The sequence below is a fragment of the Alligator sinensis genome, unplaced genomic scaffold, assembly GCF_000455745.1.
Source record: "Alligator sinensis unplaced genomic scaffold, ASM45574v1 scaffold883_1, whole genome shotgun sequence".
Classification (NCBI taxonomy): domain Eukaryota; kingdom Metazoa; phylum Chordata; order Crocodylia; family Alligatoridae; genus Alligator; species Alligator sinensis.
The window spans coordinates 1,841,827-1,862,085 of NW_005842009.1; the positions used below are offsets into that span (position 1 = coordinate 1,841,827).

The 20,259-nt window shown below is 47.6% G+C and overlaps 1 protein-coding gene across 10 annotated transcripts in view; it reads right to left on the bottom strand.

The window, feature by feature from the left end:
* Positions 1-20,259, bottom strand: part of PTPRU (protein tyrosine phosphatase, receptor type U) — a 408,251-nt gene that overhangs the window by 46,661 nt on the left and 341,331 nt on the right. For 7 of the 10 annotated variants that reach the window (XM_025201929.1, XM_025201930.1, XM_025201928.1 and 4 more), the window contains 8 exons: positions 17,514-17,704; positions 15,085-15,157; positions 9,607-9,683; positions 8,413-8,430; positions 5,157-5,193; positions 3,749-3,846; positions 3,538-3,654; positions 541-695 (listed from right to left, as the gene is read on the bottom strand). In XM_025201929.1, coding sequence (XP_025057714.1) covers positions 541-695; positions 3,538-3,654; positions 3,749-3,846; positions 5,157-5,193; positions 8,413-8,430; positions 9,607-9,683; positions 15,085-15,157; positions 17,514-17,704 — 766 coding nt within the window. The remainder of the gene's footprint in view (positions 1-540; positions 696-3,537; positions 3,655-3,748; positions 3,847-5,156; positions 5,194-8,412; positions 8,431-9,606; positions 9,684-15,084; positions 15,158-17,513; positions 17,705-20,259) is intronic. The other 3 variants (XM_006021871.3, XM_025201931.1, XM_025201933.1) reach the window with 2 other exon arrangements.

Below are 20,259 nucleotides of genomic sequence, written 5' to 3' on the forward strand. Positions count from 1 at the left end.
GGCTCCTCCCCTGGGTGTCTTTAAGAGGAGGTTAGATGAACACCTTGCCGGGGTCGTTTGCCCCCAGTACTTTTCCCTGCCATGGCAGGGGGTCGGACTTGATGATCTGCTCAGGTCCCTTCCGACCCTACCAACTATGAAACTATGAAGGAAGGGCTGGGGGGAGGTTGTGCTGCAAAAAGCAGAGCAGTGTTGCACCTGCAATGAGCAGTACTTTCCTCTGAATGGAAACTGACCCCAGAGCTCAACTGCACAGGTGACGCTGAAAGCCCTTAGGGAGCTGGAGAGGTCCCTGATACCAGTTCCCCCAAGTGAACTCCAAGCTAGCACTGCTCGCAGACCTGCATTGCAAGACAGCTGGCAGAAGAAGAATCAGCCCAGGGGAACCCTGTGCACACCCTCATCTGGTGGATATGCCCCTACCTATCAGACAGTCCAGTACAGCTGCTACCAGCTACTCCCCTCCACAGCTCCTGCAGTAAAATCCCCGGTGTCTTTGGGATGAAGAAATTTCCGCAAGTCCCTGCATTTGCCTCTTACCTGCAGTGGATGACGATTGGCCCTGCATCCGGAGGCGTGGAAGCCTTCACTCTTCGGATGAAGGCCAACAGCCCTGTGGCGTGGTAAGGCACCCCATGTTCTGGCCACGAAGTGAAGTGGAACTGCTTCACCTCATGCCTTGCTGAATAACCCCTCTGCAAAGGAAGCACAAGGCAGAGTAAAGGTGATGCCATTTCTCTGGTATGCAGGGGCCAAGACTTGGTGAGCACACAGGGAGGGGAGGATGGAGACCCAGATTCCTGATAGCTGTTCTGGATTCCAGACAGGAGGAAACAGATGATTTCTACTTAATAAGCGACCAGACTCCCTCTTGCTGGTGTTCCAGGGCACCTGGAGAATTGTGCGTCAGTGCAGGTGCTGCCCTGGCACCACATGTGGCAATGTTTCCCCTTGGATCAGTGGCAGGGGGCACATGTCCAAACACAGGTTTCTGCTGCTCTGACCGTGCAGTAAGCCAAGGCAGCTGCTGCCATCCTTTGAGGCAGTGAGACACAGCAGGTGCCAACTGGGAAGGCTGCTCAAAAATCCTGCCCCCTCCTCCCTATCCTGTCTGGGTTCCTGTCCCTCTCCCCCTACCGTGCCAAAGCACCAGGCCTCCTTTGTGGCTGACAAGGACAAGCTGCTCTCCCTGAAACTGCATGGGGGAATGGCACTCTTCAACCACACATTCTCTGACACAGAACTGGAGCATCCCCAGTGCTCCCAGCTCCAGGCAACCAGCATCCTGGGGTCACTGTGTCACACCAAAGACATTCCTCCACCTGGCTGACTGGCAGCAGTGCCCCCTCAGCTCTACCCCACAAGCCAGTCACTTGACACTGCTTAAGGGGGACCCTGGAAATACTCAGAATAGAAAATCCCCTCAGCAGTGTCATTCTAGGAGATCACTGCTGAAGTCATGTCACCAGGTAAGCTGCCTTTGCCAAGAGGTGAGAGAGGCCAACAGCATGTTAGCAACCAGGTAAAAAGACATGAAGCCTGTGCCATAGCAAAAGGCAATAGAGAGGTCATAGGACAGCATGCCCGTTACTCATTAACCATGTGTGCACATGCACTGTGGAGTGTGGAGAGTCCCCCGAGAACTCGCAGGGATGTGCACGCTGGCTTAGCAGGCCTGATTCCCCAAGACTTTGCACCTAAATAAATCATTTACTACTAAGTCAGGACTGTAACAACCTGCACTCATTTTATGCAAGTATAGGTTAGAGAATCTTGCCACACTTGCTTGACACATGCCAAACACATCATGGCTTTAACGTGTCTACTGGTTCCTTTCTGTTCTCACAATCCTCATAGGAAATCTCAAGGGAAATCTACCAAACATCTTCCAAAGGTGAGTTTGGGAACAAAAGTTTATAAGCTGGCCATACACTATGAACCAACCACTGAACACTGGTACTGACTTTATGGCATAACTGTAATCTATCTGATTCCTGAAATTCTTCCTGCGCACTACAGGTGCTATTGACCCTCCTCCCTTTCAATAGGACTTGATCTCCCAATAACCATCAAGCTCTTTTCTTCTGCTAATTGTTTGTCTGGTACCCCTGGATATTTCTCCTTTCCCAAATTTCACAGATCTACCCCCTGTTCTTAATCATCACTGTGCATGCATCCCACTTCACACCTGATGAAGAATGCCTTGCATTTGAAAGCGTATCTCACTTTATCCCAACAAGGCAGTTGGTCCAATAAAAGATATCGCCCAAAAAATCCTTGCCTCTTACATCATTCCTGGAGCATCCTGGCTTCAAAATCACTCCAGCACTACCAAAATATTGATCCCCTACAAATGTAAACACATTGGTGCTGAGCTGGGTGGCCACTGCTAAGCCTTTTGAACCTGCAATAATATGGTTGGATGTCCCCAGTACCTTACAGTCACCTACAATTTGAGCTGCTGTCCCATCGAGCGCAATGGGGTTAAAAATAAACAAGCAATGATAAGGAGCCCTTTTAGAGAGCCTACAGGGCAGTAATGAATCTGTAATGAATGGACTAGTTCCACAAGGCCCTTCGGCACCTAGCTCATAACTAGGCAGTAATTTCATGTTCCTGTAGATTAGGGGGTAAATTACACTGGTTATGTCCCTGGCTACTGTACTCTACAGTAATTGCTATGTAACCTGCACCTCAGACTAGAGGATGGAGATCATCATTCATCCCCTCTGCAATTATATGGCGCTTCCTCTGAAATTAAATGATCAACACTGAGTACATAAATAAGAAGCAGTTCTGTGCTGTTCACCTATAGGATCCATTCTGCAAGGATCTGAAGACATGGATCCCCAGGGCCTAATTAGGGATCACAGAAGGCAAAGTGGGGAGCTCACACTGAACAAACCTCAGCCTTCCTACAGGTAAGAATGATCAGACAGAGAAAGAGGCTCCCCGAAGAGAATCCTGTTTTTTTAATCATTTCAATAGGATGCTGGAGAACATGCCACAAGGAGTAATGCTGGCATGGCTAAAGATGGCTTGCAGGACACATAGCTCTGTATTAGGAGGTACCCCAAACATTTCATACGTACAGATCTGTTCTAAAGTACACTAAAGTCAATGGGAGTCTTTGGATCAGGCCCTTTGTAAAGCACTAAACAGCTATGAATTGCTGGGACCAGCCCCATAATTGTGGGCCAAACCCTTTTCTCAAGAACATCATAGTGACTGGAGTGGTGCCGCTAAAATCACTGCAGTTGCTCTGGAATGACATGGGTGCATGAAAGTACAGCCCATTTGACTGACTCCAGCAGAGGCATAGATACACTCTGTATTACTATATGATGGACCCTGTCTATCTGCCTGGCACCTGGAACCTCTGCTATACTTGTGGATTTTGCTGTCTGGTAGCATCCCCTTCTCTGGGGAGCATGTCTTTGGCTGAGACCAGCCATGTTGTAACATAACCAAAGACAGAACAAAGGGATTCATCCATCCTCAGGACAGCAAGCAGAACTTCAGAAAGCAGACACTTACCCTTTCCAGGGTGAATGTCCGTACAGAATATTCTGCCAGCGTCTCTGACTTCACCAAGGTGATTTTGATGTCTCCGTACATCTCCGAGTCATCTGGCCAGTACTTGGAACACTTCACCTGCAACAAGCAGACAGACCACGCTCTACCTCTGCAAGAGAACGTGTCCTGGCAGAGCCAAAGCCATCAGAGAGAGAAACAGAGCACTCCTTACCCTTCCCACCTCCACCAGCTTGGTTATCATCACTATACTGGAACAATGCTCCTGCCACACCATGCGCCAGAAATCATATACCATTTCCTGCTTGGGACCTGGCGGACATAGAGGAAAAGAACTGAGAAGCCCTTGGGAATACAAAGATGGGTAAAAGCCCATTATTATAATTAAACTAGAGACAACTTAAAGAGATCAGGGCTCCACTGTGGTAGGCACTGCATATACACAAAGGAACAGGTAGTCTCCACTCCATAGGCTTTCCTTTTCACTCTTTCTTATAGCAACTGTTAGGAGTTTGAAACCAGGATCTCTATCCTTGTTGAACTAGTTTTCCCTGCTGAGACTACTCTGCCTTGGTAATATAGGACTGCCTGGGAGCAATAGCTTAATCTGTGAAGTCTCGTGAGAGCCCTAAGGAGTGCACAGTGGTTTGTTGTGGAAGGGCTGCATGCACTGGCTTGTTCTGGCAAGGGTTCAGGTGGAATTGCATGCACTGCCTTGACATTGTAGGGTTGCTTGGGGGTGCTGGGCTTTGTGAATCTGTTTAAACAGGAGGGCTGATGCAAATAGGTGATATCTGTGAGCTGAGCACAGTCCTGGTGAGCCAGTAAAGTGAGGTGTTGGGAAGAAAGGGTCAAAGAAACCTGCTTTTTTCTCCCTGAAACAGCCCCTAAACAATGGGAGTGGATCCATCCATTCAAAAGAGGGCAGTCTGTTAGGGCTCCTCCTGGAGCACGGGAATCGACGGGCAACCTCACATGTCTTGTGCATCAGCATCACCGCACATCTCTGCACTGACAACATGGCAGCAGGGCGCTTTAAAATAAAGCATGTCCGATGAGCTTTAGTTCAAAGCGCCCCACCGCCATTTTTTCCAACGCAGGGACATGTGGCAACGCTGATACACATGACACGCAAACACTTTTACTTAACGTGGCTCACTAATTAAAGTGCCTGGCACTGCACCAGAAACGCGTGTAAAAATGCACTTGGTGGCCATTTCAGTCAGATACAGTACTTTACTCTGCTCCAGCCCTGTTCCCAAATCTATTCCATACTTCTGATGTGCACCTCTCAGTTTGCAGAGGTCACTGGGACCTTGCAGGGAGAGTGGTGTCATGCAAGTGGATCACAAGTGAATATTACTCGTGATCACGCTTGAATTTCCATCTGAGCAAAACAACAGATTGCTTGGCTTGGCGCTACTGAGCTGGAATAATTTTCAGAAAGCTTCCTCCTTGCTCTGCACTGAACCAATTGATCCCCGCCCTGCCTTAACACATTCAAAACCAAATCCCATGGATGACAAAACCTGTTAGCTAATTAGTCCCCACATTACTGGCTACCCAATCACTTTGGGGGAAATGGAGTAAAAGGCAAAGTGTGGATGCAGAAGATAATTTACCTTGAGTGGCTATGAAGTGGTTGGATCTGTGGTAACCCTGTAATGGAACAAGACTCCATTAAACCTCTAGGGAAGGATACATGGTCAAGAAACAGCTCATATACCATCATCCTCATTGGGGACTGCCATGAAGACCCTACACCCATTGATCAACCCAATGGCCAGCTCATAAAACCACTGGACTATGTGTTCAGGGTACAGAGGTAACTACTTCCCAGTACTCTGAGTTCCCCCACATAGAGCTCTGTCAGTGCTCTCCCAGCCACGGGAAAGACTGAGCAGGTGACAGCCCACCCAGGCTCATGTCTTACCAAACACTACTCATTGAACACCAGTTTACATACCAAGTCCACTAGGTACATGGAGCGCACAAGCCCTTTGCTCTGAACTCTCCTGGGGTCTATCAACACGAGAGATAACATCCTGAGCCATCAAGATGTTAGTCTATAGGAGGTCTGACCCCAATACAAGACTCTCTAAGGCTCCATATTGATGACATTTTGTAACTGTTTGTCCTTTTGGACCTTGAAGACTGGGACTTGTTGTGCCTAATAAAAGGCACTATTGACCTCTCTGAGCTCCCCCTCCCCTCAACATAACTTTCCTGTCAGCAAAAGCAATCCTACCCGAGAGCAGAAGCAACCTCAATTCCTGTCAAGATCAAAATAAAGCAAAGTCTGAATGCACTGCTGGAAGGACTGGGGATCTTTAGACACCTGAATTGGTTGACATTTGCCGTTTAGTTAGCTTGGGTAGATTTGGACCTTATAGATCAACCAAAGTAGATATAGATATATATCTATATCTATCTATCTATCTATATTTATATATAGATATATAGTACAAGCTTTCATCAGCTGAAACTCACAGCATCTGATAAAGTGAGTTTAAGCTCAAAAAGTCATATATATATAAAAAAAGGTGAAAGTCTATAAAAAGGTGAAAGTCTATCCTGCCTTCTACTTGACTTCAGACTAACATGGCTAATGATGTCTTTTTAGTTAGCCACACATGGTGACTCGTCTCCTGGTTGCTAGGGCATAGATGACAGCAAGAGACCAGTCTTCCTTCTATGCTTGTGAGGGGGAATGAGAAAAGAGAGGACAGGGAAGTAGAAAGCAAGAGGACAGAGAGAAGGTGCGGAGGCAGGAAGAAACAAGGATGTGAAGGGGGGCACAGGACCGTGGAAAATAAGGTGGGGGGGTGGGGGAGGGACATGCAAAGAATGGGGAAAGATGGACAATCAGAGGAGAACAGGAATTTGTGGAGGAAAAGAGAGTGCAGGGAGTAAACAGGACCCCGAGAACAGGAGGGCTGGGGGAGTGGGACTCCACTGCAGAATGGAGCTAGGACCATGAGGGGGGCACCCAGCTACTTTGCCAGAGCAGACTCTGCCAACCAGCCCTGCTCCAAGTTCTAGTTTGCCACGTGATGCCCAAGCTCTCAGTTCCCTCCGCACCACTCCATCCACAGCTACTGCTGTGTGCGTAGCATGGAAGTCGGAGAGAAAAAGCAGTGGCATAGGCATTTGGAGGGCAGGTGTCAGGTCCAAAGGCCTCCTGCTCACACAAGCAGCACTGACAAACGTTTTTAAGACAGCAGGAAATGTCATGGTGACAACCGTATTAATAATATCCCAGTCCAAAGCAGTCATATGGCACTGAATAATGGCCCAACTCCCCTCATTCATCCAAGCCATTTACTGCAAACATTACTAACTCTTAATAGGAAAGTGTCAGCCTAAATAGCAGAGCAAATCTTAACAAGGCCAATAACAGGACAGGAAGGGTTCCAGCTATAACTGCAGAACGTGCCATTTCAGCTGGGTTTGTTTTCATATGAGAGTGTTTTTTCCTGGAGGGAAGAAGCAGACTTGACCATACTGTAATGATGCTATTTCAGGAAATCAATAAGGAAATTAAAAGAAAAAGAAAACCCTTGACAGCAGCAAGATTGATTGCCAGGCTCACAAATATGATCTTGCTGCTTAGGCGGAAACAACTGCAATCTGGGTGATGCTGAGTTGAGCAGACTATGAGTGTAGTCATATGACGTGTAGTTGGGACTTTTTTTTTGCTAGTCTGGTGTTGTGTGAAAGTCTGACCAGTGAAGGGGGAGGTGGTGCTTGCACAGAAATAACATCCTGGGGATTGCTCTTATTCTAGTATGGAGGGCTTTTATTTTATTTATTCATTTATTTACTTATTTGCTTTACCTTAAACCCCCTCTGGAGGGACATAATTTAGATCAAAAAAGAGCTTGTGACAGAATGATGTGTGCCTCTCCTGTATCCATTTAAATTGACAGCCCAGGCCAATGGTTCTCCACTGGGATGGCACAAGACCCCCTCAGGGGTGCTGAAATGTTGGCACTGCTGCCTGTGGCAGCCAGGTAGAGCTGCCCTGCACACAGGGTTTTCAGACGCATGCTCCTGCTTCATTAGGGCTCTTTGATCACCCTAAAGCAAATGGAGCTAGCTCAGCTTATGAACCTTCCCCATCCATCCCACCCCCCACACTCATCCCAGAAACAGCACATAGGACAGCTCCAGCAGCCGTAAGGTGCTGTTCTACCTGGAGGCAGCAGCACCTGGTTGAGAAGCAATAAAGTAAGTTGAGGTAGCATCATCAGTGGTTCTCAACTGGGGATGCTACCACATTCAGAAAAGTGGTGGAGGGGTGCTGTGACTGAAAAGATTGACAACCACTGGCCTGGGTTGTACTAAACACGCTTGTCCCGATAGAAAATTCTTCAGTGTAAACACCCTCTAGGTCTGCTTCTCTGGCCATCCCCATCGTGCTGTCCGCATTCCTTGCAAACATTATGGGGCCTGACTGGGCTGGCCACTCTGCTCTGCCAGTGTAAGGGGGTCTTGCGGTTGGAGTGTGTGGAATGTATGTGCACTCCAAGGCCCATTTAGATAGCTCATTTCTGGAGAATGGAAATAAGAATCAGACCCTAACAGACTCATTCTGACAGCTGTCCCCAGTGAGGTCAGGAAGTAGCATTCTCAATTTGTAAATGGGAAACCTGAGGCACACGGACTAGAAATGATTTCCCAAAGGCCACATGTCACCTGTAGGAGGGGCAGGAATTGCACCGCAGTCTGGTGAGGTGCAATGAAGTGCCATAACTACACAGGCAACTCCAAAGCCCATCTGGATCAGACTGGTAGCACAAGCTGGAAAGAGGAGTGTCTTGGGAGGAACAAAGGGGAACAGGAAGAGAAGAGAGGTTAGGGATACAGTTTACTTACTTCTCGGTTTATCCGAATCTTAACGATCCCAATCGGACATAGGTTCAAAAGAAAAAGATCAGAGACAGAGAGATTAGTGAGGTACAGTCCAAGAAACAGATTAGAACATTGGCAGCAGCGAGAGCGGGTCACAGAGAGAGAGGAGGGGGCTGGAAGGGGTACTAACCAACCTGTACAGAGACCACGGGGTGGTCTTGCTCAGACCTTACTGCTGCAGGGCCCTTTCGAGTACCCTGAGCTGGGAGCCCATTGGGGGATAAGGGAGATCTGCACTATTTCAGACAATTTTACAGAGAAGTCATGTGTGAATCCCCAGATTCAGCCAGGCTCTCCCAGCTGTGTTGTTAACCAACTGGTGCCAGCAGGCTGAAAAAGGCCATGCTCAGCAATCACTGATGGACTGAGGACACTCTTGGGCTAAATGCCTATGAAAAAGAGAGCTGGACTGACCTAGTGTGAGCCAGGAATATCTCTCCCACAGCTATGCCCATGCACTTTCAGCCTGATTAATCCAGCCCTGAGTTCCCTATCCCACTTTGTCCATACACAGCATCCCGACCTGCTGCTTACTCCATTCCTCCGGCCCTGCCAAACACCTCCATCCTGACCTGCTATACACTGCAGCATTGAGCTACCCACTCAGCCCAAACTGCACTCCTCACTCCCAGCCTACTTCATCCCTATATCCCATTACTTGGGGAAAGGCAGGAAGGGGTCCCAGAACAGAAAAGTGACACCTTGATCCATGGAAATGAAGGAGGAAGAAAAAGACCTCAGGAAAAAAGATGGAATGAGAGAGAGAGAGACAGAGAGATAGGGAGGGTGGGAGAGAAGAAAGGAGGGAGGGAGGGAGGGAGATAGTGTCCTTGGGGACGCAGAAAGAGGAAGATAAAGACCATGAGCAGCATGGGCTCTAAAGCCTTGTGCTCTGTCAGGCCGACCAGGCGGGTTTGTTAGAAGAACAGGTTTTGGTGGGTATGGCTGCAGTCCTCACATCTGTTCCACACGTCCCCTCTCCCTCTACACACTGCTTGGATTTCTCTTATAGAAACATGTGCAGCCACACATGGATCTTGTAAGGTGCCCGTCTCATCACTACATGCCTCCCTTCCCTGCACTAAGAGAAGACAGTGGGAGCGTTAGAGCACTGACCCCGTCTCCCCCTGCAGACTGAAGTCACCTCCAGGTACTCACATCAATGTAGTTAGCGTTAATATAATCCGAATTGGGGTCCCCAAGCAGCGGGTGGAGTTTGACTCGATGTCGGTCATCTGGAAACCAAATCAGAGGAGATACTGTGATATGGAAAGGCTGAAGTGTGCACAGGTCAGGAACTGGGCCTTCACACTCTCCCCCACCCCTCACCCCCCAGCTCCCTTCCCAACACTTGATTTGGAAGAAAGGGACTTCCTTGACTATTGAAGCCCCTCACTCCTGACCCACAGTGCTCCTGCCCCCCCACCCGGTTTTGACCCTTTCCCATCCCCAGCTCTGCTGACGGCCCTGATCCTGATGTGTAGTCCTCCTGCCATTCTATTCCAGGACCTCTCCTGAGCAGTAAACTCCTCCCCACGATGCTGAACTGAGTAAAACTAAGGCAAAAGCTGTGGGTCATATCTCCAGACAGCCCCTTGTCATCACAGAGCACCAACCTGGGTCCTACCTACCAGAAGGCTCCCAGAGACTCCTGTATTATGGACACCATAGAGAGCTCTTGCACTCTGTTGGATCTACAGAGATGAGACCAAGCAGGGGGAGCTCCAGCCCTGCAGATGCCAAGACAGATGCACCAGGTGGCAAAGATCCACTTGTGTCTAAAACCATAGGCTGAACATCACTGCCTTAGGTCACAGTGTGCAAGATCCTGGCCATGTGTTGCCTCCTACAGAGGCCCCTCAAGCTGCTATCAGGTTGTGGCCATTAGAGTGAACAATCCCTTCAGGGACTGACAAAGTGTCTCTGTAGTAGGAAATAGCTTCCTTAGGAGCTGTCGCTCTGGAATGGCTGCTCCTGTCTACATGAGTTAGGGCCAAATCTTACTCTAAGGCCCCCTCTATACTTTATGGGCATCATGCAATTAACTAGTTAATTATGCAATTACCTTAAGACCAGCTACACGTACAAAGTAGCTATCACAGGACAACAAGCTCCAACCAACTATAAAGTTCGACCTCAAAAATGTGTACTAACTTAACAGCTGATTGGTATCGAGCTTTAATCTGCACATGTAACAGGGTGCCCCGTGAGGCTGGGAGCCCCATCATGTGACAGGTCCCCCAGCCACTGCGTTGCATCATGTCCAGTGCAAAACCCCAGAGCCCTGGGGATCATGGATGCCATGAGCCCCAAAGGCTTGGGGGTGCTAAAACCCCACAACCCTGGGCCCAGGGGAAGGCAGCTGCCATGATCCTAAAGGCTGGGGGGGGTGAACAAAACCCCTGGGCTGACATGTGCAGCTGGGACAGAGTCCCTGCACCTTGCACCCGACAGGGCTCTTGGTCCCTGCTAACAAGAATCCAGCACCTGATGGGGCTCTCTGTCCTGGCTCCACATGACCCCCATGCTAGAAGCCCCCACAGCAAAGGGGGATCCCAGCCTTGGGAGCTTGCTTCTTACCAATGCAAGGGAAGCCCAGGATCAGCTCCCTCTACACCAGCAATAAGGTGTTATTGGATCTAATGTGCAATCCCACAATTGCACCTCCTGCTATGCACATGTGGCATGGCAGGAGGCACAATTGTGTAAATCCAATTACGGTGTAAACTGTAAATTAGATCCAACTGCACCTTTACCTGCACATATAGAGGGGGCCTAAAATCCACTGGGTCTAAATCCCAGGGCACTCCAATGACTCCAGTTAACTTGGTGCTACTGATTCTCATGATATTTGGTGCAGAAGGCTCCAGCTCCTAGAGTCCCATGACTACATCAAACTCTTGCAGACAAACAAGAGCTGGGTACATTCCAATAGCTCAGAAGCCAGAAACCTACTAACGAGATCCTGACATCTGTCAACATTAGTATACAGAGGTGTTTATGCCATTCTTGTGATTTGTAGGGCATAACATGATTTCTGAATCTGTAGGATCTCTAGTACTGCAGCTTATTTGAACCAATGGGATTCACAGTAGTGTGTAGCACAGAAGAGTTTGGCCACAAGAGTCTAAGGACACATGCACACAGTCAATAACTGGACTACCTGGTCACCATCCTGATGGCAATGACTTCTAAGAAGACACTGAGGGAACTGGACTTATTGGGCATTTTCACACGTGCTTGCAGACATGGCGCTGGGTGCTCTAATGAGCGAGCTGCGCTAATTAAAAGCACCCATGCGCCACGCGTATCAGCATTGCCATGCATCCCCATGCTGAAAAAATGGCAGTGGGGTGCTCTGAACTAAAGCTCATCAGATGTGTTTTATTTCAAAGTGCCCCACCGCCATTTTGTCAGTGTGGAGATGCGCGGTGACGCTGCTACACGACACGCAAGACTGCGGGAGCACGTCAACTTCTGTGCTCCAGCAGACTCAATTAATCGAATCTGCTCCGACGCGCTGGACTTCCAGCATGTCGGAGCAGGCTCCCAGCATGTGTACAGGAGCTCATTTAGTCCAGAGAAGAGAAGACCGAGTGGGAAATTAATAGAAGCCTTCAGCTACCTGAAGTGGGGTTAGAAAAAGGATAGAGCTAGACTGTTTTCAGTGGTGGCAGATGACAGAACAAGGAGCAACAGTCTCAAGTTGAAGCAAGCGAAGTTTAGGTTAGATACTAGAAAGAATTTTCTCACTAGGAGGGTAGTGAAGCACTGGAACAAGTTACCCAGAGGTGGTGGAATCTCCATCCTTGGAGATTTTTAAGACCAGACTAGATAAAGCCTTGGCTGGGATGAGCTAGTCAGGGATGGTCCTGCTTTGAGCAGGTGGTTGGACTAGATGACCTCCTGAGGTCCCTTCCAACCCTCATTTTCTATGACTAAGTCAGTCTGAGAGCATTGGCTCCCTATTCCACATAGGCTGGGCCACAGCACTGGAAAGCTCTGCACGGGGCATCCAGCATCACCCCAGAGCTATAGCTCCATCCCCTGCAGGAGCAGCCACAGGGCAGCATTACCCTGGGAGAGCACAAAGAGCAATGAGACATCTTCTGCTCCCAGGCACTTTCATTCACTAGAAGTACAGAAAACAGAGGTGCTGAGAGTGCCAGCCCGCTGCACACCCCCAACCATGATTCTTCAAAGAGTGGGAGCTGTCGCTGCTGGCCTCTGTTTAGCTCTTGGGCATGGCTTGCTCTCCTTTTTTTAGTCATGTTAACAAGCAGCAGCAATTTGCAATATACAGAGAGGAACTGGATATATTTAGAAGCAGTAAAAATAACCAGGGGGAAGGTATTCATGGGGGAGGTGTTTTACAGAAGCATTGATGTGGTGAAACAGCATGGACTGGGCTTCCACGGCATCCGATCAGGTTGGCTCCGGTTGCCCCAGTCCCTTCTGGGCCATCGAATGCCTCCCCTTGGGTACACCCCAGGCAACTCATTCCCCACTGTCACCTCCTCAGCTGTTCTCAAACATTACAGCACCATACACATGTCTGCCATTATGGCAAAGCACCAGCACATCAGAACTGAGTGCCCGTACCCTGTAAAGGCTGCTCTGTGGTAAAGATATCTTCATAGCTCTGAATGGGACACAAGGGAATCTGTAACACTTCGCAAATTAAACCTGTGGAATGTGGATTCACTCTAAAACATGATGCGGGTCTAAAGACACCTCACAGGTGTCACCCTGACAAGCCCAGGAAACCTACATTACAAGGTGGATGGAGCTGGGAGATTATGTGACACTGTAGGGAGGAGGTTGGTACTGATCAATATGTCCAGCCCCAAACTCAGACTCCTCAGACAATGTCTCTCCCCACTACAGTCCTGCTCATATGGAACTCACAGAACAGTCTGATGTCCCTTGGTGGCCTGCAGCACAATAAAGAGCCCCATGTGTACGTAGTTTGGGGTTTGAAGAACTGATGTTGCATCGACAAGTGATGACATTATATTAGGAGTCAGCACGCGTGATGCAAATGATGTGCTCCACTTCAGCGTGACTTCTGGGAAAATGCAAGTCAGTAGCAGCCTCAGAAGAGCTGAACTAGGAAACCTGACTTTCCTCCCCAAGGCTTGCCCCGAGTCACTTGTCTTTTATACCAGCCCTGCAGTTTGTGGGATGCGCCAGGGCCAACTCCCTTCTCCTTCTGCCCCTTTCTCTGATTCTTTGGTTTTAGAAAGCAAACAGAAGCTGCAACTCCTATGAAGATGAGTGTGTGAATGGCTCACAGACCATGGCCACAGACTCTCAGAAAAAAGGAGCTGAACAGAGGAGCACTCTATAGCTATAACACACTATCACTTCTGCAGGACTGAACCTCCCCTGGTTCCTTAAAAGCTTGCCCTGAAACCTTGTTTGCCTTCTCCACTTGTGCTCTGTACATTAGACTGCAAGCCTCTTGGGCAGGGCCTGTCATTTACTATGAGCTTATATTGCACCTAGGGCATAGAGGCCCAAACTGTCTGTGGCCTTTAAGCATCAGAATGATACAAAATGTAATGACAGCAGTAATAATAGTACTGCTGTATACATATCTAGAGGATCTCTCAAGTGTATTTTAACAACCCTTGCAAAAGCAGGAAGCCGGCTGATGTTTTCTCCCTGCTTTATCTCTGGCAGGTTAGGGTGCTATGCCTTGTGACTGTGTCAGGGTTCACCGTGTAGTTTTAGTAACAAGTTAGACAAAAATGTGCATGGGATGATTTGGATAAGGGTAATCCTGCCTCAGGCTTCCAGAGGTCCTTTCCAGGCCTACTCTTCTGTAATTATAATGTGTATTATACATGTTTGTACGTAATAACACCAATAAACATCACAAATGAGTCCTGTACTTCCACAGGTTTTTTGTGGTCAAAGCAGCCTATGCCAGGTGGAGCTTCAGAGCTTGAGTTAATACAACTGCTGCTAATAAATGGGAACTGCCTCATACAACTTGCCCTGCACAAGATCTCTGCTGCACTCAACCAGCCGAACACAAGTATCATGTTTTTCTTTCCTTGAATTGGGTAGATTTTAATCCTCTGTGCAGTTGCCCCTGTGTAGTCCTTGAATTACTCCTGCTCTTCCACTCCAGGCCCACCCACTCCTCAAAACTTTGCCTGGTCATCTTAACCACTACTTGGATCACCCATCTTCCAGCCAAGCTCCCCCAGGACAGATCTCCTCATGCCCTCAGTCTTGCTATTCCATTGCTGCCCCCATCCCCTGCACAATGCTGCCATGACACATCACACTCACCTCTTCCCTTCTCTCACTCTCTTTACACAACTCAGTGCCCCTTCTTAACTAACATCCACCCCCCCACCCTGTTGTCGCAGTCTTAGGCCTCTGCTGGGTAGAGATTCTGAGATGCAGACAAATGTCCAGGAGGGATGATGAGAAAACCAACAACAGTCAAGAGCAAAGCGTAACCAGGGTCCCTAAAGTTTACTGCTGCGGTGCACTGAGCTGGCCCTCTGCACCCTGCCTCTAGTGCATACCAAGGGGATCTTCTGCAGAGGTTTCAAAGCATTCAGGAAGGAAGGAAGGGGTCTTTGGGTTTATTTTAAAGCTTTTGTCTCTGGCACTTACAGGTTGGCATGTGATCTTGTCTTCCTTTGGTTTTGTCTTTCTTCTTTGAAGCATCCCAGCCTTCAAAAAAACTCTAAAAAAAAAAAGGAGAAGTCTGTTATCTACCCAGGAAATATACACTTAAGCATAAGTGTATAGCTGACAGCACTCACTCGTAGCTGTAACCTCCCAGAGTCCAAAAGGAGCAAGAGCAAACATCCCCTCAACTCAGAGCTAGACTTCATGACTGGTTGCAGTATCCAGCACTGCAGATCATAGCAATTAAGCCCCTGTGAAGACAGGGTGACAGAGAGAGGCGGCATAATTTATAGGAATAAGCCCAGCACTGCTGGGTGCCAGCTCCACTGACTCACCAGGCCTCTTAGGGCAAGCCATTTCACTACCTGGTTCCTCCATTTCCCTGTCTATAAAACAGGGTGCCACTTGCCTACTCCATACAGCATGGTAAAGATGCAATAGCGAGTTCCAGCATAGCAATTTGAATGCAGTCTAAAGGAACAAGGGAACAAATCCTGGGTGATGCCACTGCTTTGCCATTCCCTGGTACAAACAGCAGCATGTAAGTTTGCCCCATCGGAGAAATTCGCAAAGCAGACCCCTCCCAGCTCATTTTAAGGTCTCTGGGCCTAGATGGGGTCCACAGCTGCATGTGGAGAAATTACTTCCTGACCCTCACATCCAAGCAGTTAATGCCCTAAAGAGTGATATTTCATTAGCCATCTTGAATGACAGATAGCAGTGAGGAAACCACTTGATGAGAAAGCAGCCTGGTACTTTTGGGGGGAGCCCTAGCCACAACCCAGTATCCAGCCACATAGCACAATCCACGGATCAGTTTGAATGGGCCAAAGGATGTTACTAGACTCTAAGCTCTTTGGGGCAAGGAGCCCCATGGGGCCCTGCTCCCAAGAGGGCCACCTGTACATGATCACAAAAGCAAGGATAAGTGACGAATCAAATAAATACCAGCAACCAAATGTCTGTCTGAAAGCCAGGCATTGATAACACCACCTCATTCTTGTGAAGCCCTTGTCAGGCAAGAACCTTAACACCGGGATCACAAACAGCAAATCATTCAATCCTCCTGGCTACCTCAAGAATTATGTCTGCGTTAATTATCCCTGGTTTACAACAGGGGAAACTGAGGCAGAGGAGGTGACATTAACCTGACCAAATACATACAGAGAGGACGAGTCAACACCAGAACCCAGACACTGATTTCCAAGTGAATTATCTACCTACAAAACAACCATGACCCCCTCTTTTAAATAGCCACTGATGAGTATTTCAAGAAACAGCATGGTAGATTTGTCTTGAGCTATCTCTATTTCAGACATGGATGTGCATCTGCTTAGGAAAGTGCATTGCACCACATGCACATTTCTGCTGTATCCAGAAATAATCCTTTTTTTTATTTTTTATTTTTAATAGCTTGTTTTTCTGGGTCTTTTTTAACTTCCCCTTCCCCCCTCCCCCGACCCACTCCCAGCATAGAACAGGTTTGTATGTAATGACAGTAACGTTCATGGATCAGAGTAAGAGGAGGTAAGTGGAAGGAAATTACATGTTTTCTCCCCACCCATAATATGTGAGTGCTTCCAAATGACTAGTTTCGAGCACATGCAGCAGCTTTTCAAGAAGCACTAATGATTATAACTAACCCTGGTTTGTCCAATACATAAATGGGGGAAAAAAGGCTCCAACATTGAAACAACTGAACATTAAACAGTAATTTCAAAGGGAGATTTCAATAGTTGGGCCTGTGGGAGAGCAAGGAAATGGGAAATCAGCCTGCCTAGGTGTGTTATAGCAAATGTCAGATGGCAGATCTCCTCATTACAACTACTTCAGTTCAATGCCATGGGGACTGGAATGAGGTGGTTCTTCACTCCACAGACAAGCTCTCCCTTTGCTGGAACAAAGGGAGGCCACGTCCACATAATTTCCAGGCTTCCAGAACGAGTTTTGCTCAGGGGACAATGTATTAGAGAGCTGGAGAACCCAGCATGGATCTGACACCACTGTGTGCTGGGCACAGACAGAACAGGGGAGCTAGGTTTGGAAAAGGAGACCGATTTACAAGAGCCCTTGTGCAGAAGATGAATGGCGCACTGCAGGTCTGGCAGTGCTGGGCCTCAGGTGCTGAAAGGAAGCCTGGGTCATGAGCTCTTGGACCTCAAGCACGTTATATGGACAACTACCATTCCCTGCTTGGCAGAACACCAGCCCGGCTGGTGCCGCAGATGTTCTGGAAATCTGCAAACCAGCTGTTTGCCCTCGATCCACTCTTCCCATGGCAAATGTCAGGATACTGCCTCTTCCCAGGAAGGTCCCAGCTCCCATTCTCCACGGGAAGTGGTTACCAGCAGAGGCAAAAAGTATGAGGTGCCAGGGAGGATCCCCTGCGGGTCCCAGGGTACCACTCTTACCTCATACTCCTGCTTGAAGCCATAGCCCTCAGCAGTCTTCATCTGGTTGATGTGCTGAAGGAGATCAGCTACTCGGACAGCAGGGTGGAGCTGCCCGGTGTGATACGGGGATCCCTTGCGCCCACACTGGCGACGGGGAGAACCTCCCAGCAAGCTGCTGGACTCGTTGACCACAGTGCTGCGCTGGTCACCTGGGAGCAAAGTGGGGAAGGTGTGAAAGCAATTTAGAAGATGACAGAGGAGACCGGGGTGCTGTTTAACCTCCCAGGCTCAGCTCATTGGGCTTGGACTTGTATGGGGAAGCTTAGCGTACTGCCAGAGATCTAGTGAGGGATGATCTCTTATACTGAGTCAACCCAGAGCCAGTGCCCTCAGCAGGTCAGTAGTGCTATGCACCGAGAGATGGCAAGATAAAAACCCTCCCACCATACCAGAGTGTTTTCTGCAGGCACTGATGAACAAGCCCTGAAGGCCTGGCCATTCCTAATCATGGTAATATACGGTAATTATTATGCCTATAGGAAATTCCTCCTGTGGGTATAACTGGATACGAAAGACTTCATCATTCCCTAACAAACTGATATGCTGCATTATAATGGGCTAGCAAAGATTAGATGCATTTCACTCTAGAGATGGCTGCAGTTCAGTGTTAAATGTGCTGCGTGCGTGTGCGCGCATGGGCGTGCAAAGCACATGTCTATGACTGTATGCCATGCTCAGTGTTGGTAAAAGTCCAGTGGCTCAGAGACCTACTAGAACTTCTTGAAAATTCTGCAATTTTTTTTTTTGATGTAGAAAGTTAATAGAAAAAATATATATTTTTAATACAAATTTTCAGGTTTTCAGTGAAAAATCAAAGGCTTTAGAAACTGAAAAAAAGTTGAAGGATTTGGGGATCTCAGTTTCAAGCTGTGAAGATATATTTAAGTAATTTATTTTCATTTCCACTGACAGTTTGCGAAAGAAAAAAATCATCCCACAACCCGTTCCAAACAACAACATTTCACTGCCAGTTCTACAGAAATGCCTAGCAAACCTTAGAAAAGGTAGAGAATGAATCCCTGCCAGACCAAGCCAACCCCAGTGGCAAATGACTATTAACATGCTTAAATTAACACAGTAACATTTTAATGTGGCTTAGTTAAGAAAAGTGTGTGTGTGTGTGTGTGTGTGTGTGTGTGTGTGTGTGTGTGTGTGTGTGTGTGTGTGTGCACGCGCGAATAAAGAGCTTCTGCCATGTTGTCAAATTAGCTCATTCATATTTGGAATAGTCCATAATTTTTTAAGTCCAGAAAGGATAATTATGGCCATCTAGACTAATTTCCTGTATAAACAGGACAATGATTTGTGTGTTAATCCCATAACCTGTCTGAACTAAAGCAAATCTCTTAGAAAGAATTAGAGCAATATTTTTAAGGTACTTGGGTGCCTGAAAGTCTGGCCAGATGAAACAATTCATAAATACTGAAAAGTAAAGAAAGACTTAGAACAGCTCGAAACTCAGTAATTGTTTCAGGTGTCCAAACCACAATAAGATATAGTAGATGCTTCATTCTGATATAGGCTGTCCCAGTCTGGCTTCACTCATTGTGGGATGGGAGCACACAACACTTACAACTAATCAGTTCCCAGGTGGGAAGTCATCCGCCCAACTCTTGCAGCAATACCCCAGTAATTGCTTTATGTGTCCACAACCAGACTCCCCTTGATTTAAGCACCAAACTGCCACTGAAATCCAAATTAGGTACCTAGAAACCGTTAAAGTATTTTCTCTAAAGTCTTGACTGATAGACTTCAAGTGACAGAGAATCCACCAAGGTGTCTAAGTGGTTAATTATCTTCAAATGTTAAAAATTCATACTTATTTCTAGTCTTCAAACAGCCTTCACTGCCAGTAATGAGGCTCTTTACTCAATATTTTCATGAACATCACTAAACCACAATCAGATCTACTCTGCTTCTTTCATGTGTCATCACCTCCTTGCTAGGTCCTTGCTGGAGTTCAGCATGCACTGATGCTCTCTGAAACGGCCAAGACAGCAATATTGCCCAAATATTGCCTTCTCTCAGAGCAGTTCTCCAGATGGGAGTGTTGTTTCCATTCTGCAGACATGTAGTTTCTCCGTAAGACTATAAAACCATGTTCTGGATGTGGTTACCTTAACAACACCTCTAAACAATCCTTTCTGGCTTACTCACAAAGCTCCCAGGGGGTTTTTTTTATTTGGTAGAAAATGCCAAAGAATTTCATCCTTCCACATCTTTCTGAATTGTGGGAAGTTGAATGTATGCATCTCTGGGGTTATTAAAAGCTAATGCACGTGTACTAGGCTGCCCCTTGCCTGTGTAGCATGTGAAACAGTAGCGACAGCGTGCAAGGAAAATCAGATGCTTCAGTAGACGTCTTAGTCCCTGGATGAATGATCCCCCGCACCTTTGTGAGGTGGAACAACATCCCCAGAATTGACTGCAAATGTTTCTTTCAATGGACAGGAGTGTAAATGAGGACTGAATACAGTGATGGGACCGGGATGGCTCTGGGCAGCCCCTCTGCTCAGTAACATGAATCGGAGCTTGTGTCGATTTAGAGCAGACTGAATGCAATTGAAAATTAATCATATTATTTTGTAACCTATATAGAAGCATCTTTCAGCCATCAGCTGTGGAGGGCAGTGGTCACCTAGCACTTCAAGGACAGAGCTGGGAACCAAACTTATGAGTCCTAATTCCCCAGTTCATCCTCTAG